The sequence below is a fragment of the Carlito syrichta genome, unplaced genomic scaffold (genome assembly GCF_000164805.1).
Source record: "Carlito syrichta isolate Samal-C Ts95f unplaced genomic scaffold, Tarsius_syrichta-2.0.1 Scaffold117983, whole genome shotgun sequence".
Taxonomy (NCBI): domain Eukaryota; kingdom Metazoa; phylum Chordata; class Mammalia; order Primates; family Tarsiidae; genus Carlito; species Carlito syrichta.
In genome coordinates, this window is record NW_007062079.1 from 4,560 (window position 1) to 11,274 (window position 6,715).

The 6,715-nt window shown below is 46.0% G+C and overlaps 1 protein-coding gene across 1 annotated transcript in view; it reads left to right on the forward strand.

Annotated features, from left to right (window-relative positions):
• The first annotated feature begins 6 nt into the window (after positions 1–6).
• The window catches only part of LOC103249216 (splicing factor, proline- and glutamine-rich), a 16,167-nt gene continuing 9,458 nt past the window's right edge, over positions 7–6,715 (forward strand). The window contains exons 1-9 of the mRNA XM_021707446.1: positions 7–280; positions 1,264–1,452; positions 1,799–2,100; positions 2,199–2,294; positions 3,097–3,293; positions 3,933–4,017; positions 4,627–4,744; positions 5,351–5,399; positions 5,480–5,601. Of these exons, the coding sequence (XP_021563121.1) occupies positions 89–280; positions 1,264–1,452; positions 1,799–2,100; positions 2,199–2,294; positions 3,097–3,293; positions 3,933–4,017; positions 4,627–4,744; positions 5,351–5,399; positions 5,480–5,601 (1,350 nt within the window). The 5' untranslated portion in view covers positions 7–88. The remainder of the gene's footprint in view (positions 281–1,263; positions 1,453–1,798; positions 2,101–2,198; positions 2,295–3,096; positions 3,294–3,932; positions 4,018–4,626; positions 4,745–5,350; positions 5,400–5,479; positions 5,602–6,715) is intronic.

Below are 6,715 nucleotides of genomic sequence, written 5' to 3' on the forward strand. Positions count from 1 at the left end.
GGCCGGGGGCCCGCCGCCTCCACCCTCGGGCGTTCCGGGCCCGGGGCCTAAGCAGGGCCCGGGCCCCGGTGGCCCCAAAGGCGGCAAAATGCCTGGCGGTCCGAAGCCCGGCGGCGGCCCAGGCCTAAGCACTCCCGGCGGCCACCCCAAGCCGCCGCATCGGGGCGGCGGGGAGCCCCGCGGGGGCCGCCAGCACCACCCGCCCTACCACCAGCAGCACCACCAGGGGCCCCCGCCCGGCGGCCGCAGCGAGGAAAAGATCTCGGACTCAGAGGTGAGTGCCTCGGGAGCGACGCGGCGGCTCCTAAGATGGCGGCGGCCCCCTTCTCGCCCCCGCCCCCGCGCCGAGGCCTCCATTTTGTCGGCGGCTGGAACGGGCGCCTGCGCGCGCGGGTCGCGGGGGCGGGGCAGCCTGCGGAGCGTGACGGCGGCGCGGGGCCGCTAGTCGCTCAGGGATTGGCCGCCGTCGCTGCGTGCCTTGGGGCCCTGGGGAGGGTGGCCTTCGGGGGGAGTCCTTGCCGTCCGGGTGGTGCAGAGAGCGTGGTGTAGGTTTGGAGAGAACCGGGCAGGCGCCGGTCGTGTCGGTGGCAACGGGATTTGGGTTTTGTGGGTGTTTCTCCTCCCCCCTTAATACAAGACTGCCATTTAAACTGTACTACTAGCCGGGCTTGGTGGCTCAGCCTGTAATGCCGCGCCTTGGGAGGCCGAGGTGAGTGGACTGCCTGAGCCCGCGGGTTCGAGACCCGCCTGGGCAACTTGGCGAGACCTCATCTCTACAGTCGAAAAATCAGCCGGGCGTGGTAGCGCGCGCCTGTAGTTCCGGCTACTCGGAAGGCTGAGGCGGAAGGATCGCCGGAGCCCAGCAGGTCGAGGCTGCGGTGACCGAGAGCGGCCACTGCACACCAGTCTGGGCGACGGAGTGAGACTCCAACTCAAAAAACAAAACAAAACAAAAAACTGTACTACTGTTCAGGATTGTTAGGGATACTCTGCATAGCATATACGGCTGACAGTTGCTGATAGTCTGCTCTTTGGGAAAGTCTTTGAGAGCTTTCTGGATAATAGGTGTTCTCCAGTTTATGTTAAGATAATGATCATGTTGGAAATCTGGTAAAAAAAAAAAAAGACATCTTTGTCTATGACTAAATGGAAAAGGAAAGCAACTGATGGCACGTTCCGTTTTGGGAAAACAAAAATTATTTTAAGAGTTTTCCTATTTGCAGAAGTCACTGGTGTTTGAAAATTTCCTTCCTTTTTCATTAGGGATTTAAGGCCAACTTGTCTCTCTTGAGGAGGCCTGGAGAGAAAACTTACACACAACGCTGTCGGTTGTTTGTTGGGAATCTACCGGCTGATATCACAGAGGATGAATTCAAAAGACTGTTTGCTAAATATGGAGAACCAGGAGAAGTTTTTATCAACAAAGGCAAAGGATTCGGTTTTATTAAGCTTGTGAGTGTAATTGTTTGATTTTTATGTAGAATTAAAATGGTGGCGTTTGGATGCCTCTACAGATGCTAAAGGATTGGTTTTAAGTCAAGTAGAATAAACTGGTTTTTAAAGCTTTCATCCTTCTTGCAGAAAAAATATGCCTCCCGTATAACGTATAATTGGTGGAATCTGAGAAAAAGGCGGGTGGGGTGGGCAATCCTGAGTGGCAATCCTGGAAGGGCTGCCTGAAGGTAAGTCTTGAACTAGTTGGAGGAAGATCAGGATTAGGAATTGGGCTTAGGACAATTTGAGAGTGGACATTAGCCAAGTTTGAAGTCATTAACACGAGTGTCCCTGATACTTACAGGAATCTAGAGCATTGGCTGAAATTGCCAAAGCTGAACTCGATGATACACCCATGAGAGGTAGACAGCTTCGGGTCCGCTTTGCCACACATGCTGCTGCCCTTTCTGTTCGTAATCTTTCACCTTATGTTTCCAATGAACTTTTGGAAGAAGCTTTTAGCCAGTTTGGTCCTATTGAAAGGGCTGTTGTAATTGTGGATGATCGTGGAAGATCTACAGGGAAAGGCATTGTTGAATTTGCTTCAAAACCAGCAGCAAGAAAGGCATTTGAACGATGCAGTGAAGGTGTTTTCTTGTTGACAACGTAAGTTCTCTGATTATTCTAATCATTTCTATTTATTAATTTATATGAGGTTTCAGTAAAATAGAACAAAGGTAAGATGGAATCATTTTTGTTCATAGAACTCCTCGTCCAGTCATTGTGGAACCACTTGAACAGTTAGATGATGAAGATGGTCTTCCTGAAAAACTTGCACAGAAGAATCCAATGTATCAAAAGTAAGATGGATTAAACGTTTGGCAGTTAAAAATTAAAGTGCAAAAGAGAACTTGTTCTAGTCATTTTGTGATTTTGCTTAAAATATGCAAAATTCTTTGATGTAAGTATGAGTAGGAATAGTAAAAATCTCAAGCTCAGAAAGTTAGGTTTTGAAGCTGTTCAGATGGCTATTTCTGAGATAGGTACATTCACATGTGATCCTGTTTGGTTTCTTTTCTTTTTTTTTTTTTTGAGTTGGAGTCTCATTCTGTCGCCCAGACTGGAGTGCAGTGGCCACTCCCGGCCACCGCAGCCTCGACCTGCTGGGCTCTGGCGATCCGCCTCAGCCTTCCGAGTAGCCGGAATTACAGGCATGCGCCACCACGCCCAGCTGATTTTTTTAAAAATTTATTTATTGTAGAGATGAGGTCTCGCTGCCTAGGTGGGTTTTGAACCCGCGGGCTCAGGCCATCCACTCACCTCAGCCTCCCAAAGGCACGGGATTACAGGCTGAGCCACCGAGCCCGGTTGTTTGGTTTCAACAGTAATTTTCATAATACGTATTCTATGGATGGAAAAGGCTGTGGTAAGGATTTTGGGTAAAGGAGAACCGGAAGTAAGGAAGATAGGCTTTTTCTTTAGTACCTGTATTCTCTTATTTTCTTAGAATTTTTGCTCTGAAGATACTTTATATAAACCAAGATAATTTTTGCCTTATGTACTCCTTGTGAGTGAAAAAGACCAGTCTTTTAGGGCAGTTGGGGGTAGTATTTTCTTCTGTGCATTCACAAATGGGTTTGCGTTTACATTTTGTGGCGTTAGGGAGAGGGAAACTCCTCCTCGCTTTGCCCAGCATGGTACATTTGAGTATGAATATTCTCAGCGATGGAAGTCCTTAGATGAGATGGAAAAACAACAAAGGGAACAAGTTGAAAAAAACATGAAGGATGCAAAAGACAAATTGGAAAGTGAAATGGAAGATGCCTATCATGAACACCAGGCAAATCTTTTGCGCCAAGGTAAATGATCCTTTGTGAACTTGCCTGGTAGGATCTTTTTTTTTTCTGTTGCCCAGGCTGGAGTCCAGTGGCACGGCGCCATCGGGGCTTCCACAGCCTCAGCCTTCCATATAGCTGAAACACCTACCACCATACTCATCTAATTTTTTTTTTTTTTTTTTTGGTAGCGACGAGATCTGGTCTTGAACCCCTGGCTCAGGTAGTCCTCTCCTCTGTCTCTTTTTTTTAAAATTTGAGTTGGAGTCTCACTCTGTCGCCCAGAGTGGAGTGCAGTGGCACGCTCCTGACCATCGCAGCCTCAACCTCCTGGGCTCAAGCGATCCTTCTGCCTCAGCCTTCCAAGTAGCTGGAACTACAGGCGTGTGCTACCATGCCCGGCTAATTTTTTGATTTATTGTAGAGATGAGGTCTTGCCAAGTTGCCCAGGTGGGTCTCGAACCCGCGAGCTCAGGCAATCCACTCACCTCAGCCTCCCAAAGCGCGGGATTACAGGCTGAGCCACCGAGCGCGGCTCTCTCTTCTATCTCAACGTGCTGGGATTACAGGCATGAACCACCATGCCTGGCAGGATCTGTTGCTTTTTGAACTTAATTAGGACCTCATTAATTTAAACCCAAAATCATATTCCCCAATGTTTAGATTTGATGAGACGACAGGAAGAATTGAGACGCATGGAAGAACTTCATAATCAAGAAATGCAGAAACGTAAAGAAATGCAGTTGAGGTAAAATCTTGTTAAATGTGCTAATATTTATATTCTTTTTTTTTTTTTGAGTTGGCGTCTCACTCTGTCGCCCAGACTGGAGTGCAGTGGCTGCTCCCGGCCACCGCAGCCTCCATCTGCTGGGATCCGGCGATCCTTCCACCTCAGCCTTCCAAGTAGCCGGAATTACAGGCATGCGCTACCGCGCCCAGCTGATTTTTTGATTTATTTGTAGAGATGAGGTCTCATTGCCCAGGCGGGTCTCGAACCCACGGACTCAGGCAATCCACTCACCTCAGCCTCCCAATGGCGCGGGATTACAGGCTGAGCCACTGAGCCTGGCTTTTATATTCTTATATTTAGGGGAAAAGATGTACTTGATTTTGCAGATCAATCAGAGGTTAAATATTATATTGATGTGTGTAAGGTTTTCATTAACAAAGCTTATTTTCTTTGCCAGAATGTCTTGAGTGCTGTGCTCCTAGACTCACCCTCCTTTGTGTATGTAGCTCTAACCTAGATTCTAACCTAGATTTCGAAAGTTCTTAGGCAGACTGATAGCTTTCATCAAATTGAGTTTTAAAAGATGTGGATAGCACTTTGATTTGCATTCCTGATGGATATTTCTAGGCAAGAAGAGGAACGACGTAGAAGGGAGGAAGAGATGATGATTCGTCAGCGTGAGATGGAAGAACAAATGAGACGCCAAAGAGAGGAAAGTTATAGCCGGATGGGCTACATGGATCCAGTAAGTCAGTTTTTGTTGCCATCTAATTGGAGTTGTCAGAGAACTTGTAGTTATCTAGAGGAAAATTTTGCTTAGTTAAATGTAACATCTCACATTATAGGTAATTACTTTCTACTTATTTATTTATTTATTTGAGTTGGAGTTTCACTCCAATGCCCAATGCCCAGGGTAAAGTACAGTGATAGGCTTACCATGATCCTTCCACCTCAACCTTCCAAGTAACTAGAACTACAGATGCATGCTACCATGCCTGGCTAGTTACTGTGAGTTATTGTAGAGATGAGGTCGCACCCAAGTTGCCCAGGCTGGTCTCGAACCCCCCAGGCTCAGGCAGTCTTCTCACCTTGGCCTCCCAAAATGCTGGGATTACAGGCTGAGCCACCACACCCTGTCAGATTGGAAGTTTTATAGGTATTTAGATAAGTAAGTCTAGCCTAATTTCCAGAATATTGACTGTAAAAATAATTCAGGCAGCGAAAAAGCTGCCTTTAGAACCATACCATGCCATATGTTTTGTTTTTTTAAGCCTTGGAAAATTCTTAGTACTCTCAAGAATGCTTGGTGTGGGGTATAGTACAGGTATATGAAGAAATTTTTTTCTTTCAGAGAGAAAGAGACATGAGAATGGGTGGCGGAGGAGCAATGAACATGGGAGGTATGTATGAAAATTAAATTAACAGTATTATTTGAGAAGAGTTTTCTGGTGGAGTTGTAACCATTATTTTTGTTTCCTAGATCCCTATGGTTCAGGAGGCCAGAAATTTCCACCTCTAGGTGGTGGTGGTGGCATAGGTTACGAAGCTAATCCTGGAGTTCCACCAGCAACCATGAGTGGTTCCATGATGGGAAGCGACATGGTAATGTATCCTGTGGGACATAGTACAAAGGAAAATCTCATTTTCACAACTTACCTGTTTGTCTTTTTTTTTTTTTTTAAAGTAGGTGACTGGACCTCTTTTAGTTTTCCCTATCATATGTAAATATGTAATATTAAAGAATACTTCGGCAACATAGAAGAACTCAGTGTGTGGTAACCTAAGCAGATAATGGTTGCCAACAAGGAGTCAATGCTGTTAGTAGTTGTGGAATTACCTTTGGCAATAAGTAGATTTAGGTGCTTTTGAACTCCAGTGCATGGCAAATCCAAATTCTAGATGCTAGACAATGCATCTGATTATTCTACATGCAAGTGAACATAATCAAATGGCAAACCGTCGTTTTTAAAGCTGGTATTTGCCATAAGCAGTAATCAGGCTTGTAGTTTGAAGCGTTAGGCATGTTTTAGTGACATGTAGGACTTTGACCTATATTCGGTGTGGCTTCTATCCCATGAAAAGGGAATTGAGTGTTTTGACTCGTCGTTTCCCACCTGTTGGGCTTGTCTGTAGGTACACCTTCTAAAATAAACTGACATCTCCACTTTGCTACACGGCAGCAAAAATCAGTAGATTTAAGCATACTAACAGTGTGCATTTGATCTGAATCTTCTTGATGCTATCATGTTCTAGCTGTACAGATAGCCTGTCAGATGCTTTAGAAACATTTAGAGATGGTATGAGTGACTGCATTAGGGCTTTACAAATCCTCAGGACTGAATTTTGGTGGGTTTAGAGAGTGCATTTTTACGGCTGAATTGAATCTAATGAGTTCAACTACAGTTTTTTTTGTTTTTTTTTTTGTTTTTTTTTTTTGGCAAAATAGAGGAGCTGCAATGTGTAGCTCACAAGATACATTTTTATAAATAGAAACATAAAGCCGGGCTCCGGTGGCTCAGCCTGTAATCCCGCGCCTTTGGGAGGCTGAGGTGAGTGGATTGCCTGAGCCCACAGGTTCGAGACCCGCCTGGGCAGCAAGACCTCATCTCTACAATAAATAAAAAAATAAGCTGGGCGTGGTAGTGCATGCCTGTAATTCCGGCTACTTGGAAGGCTGAGGCGGAAGGATTGCTGGAGCCCAGCAATTCGAGGCTGC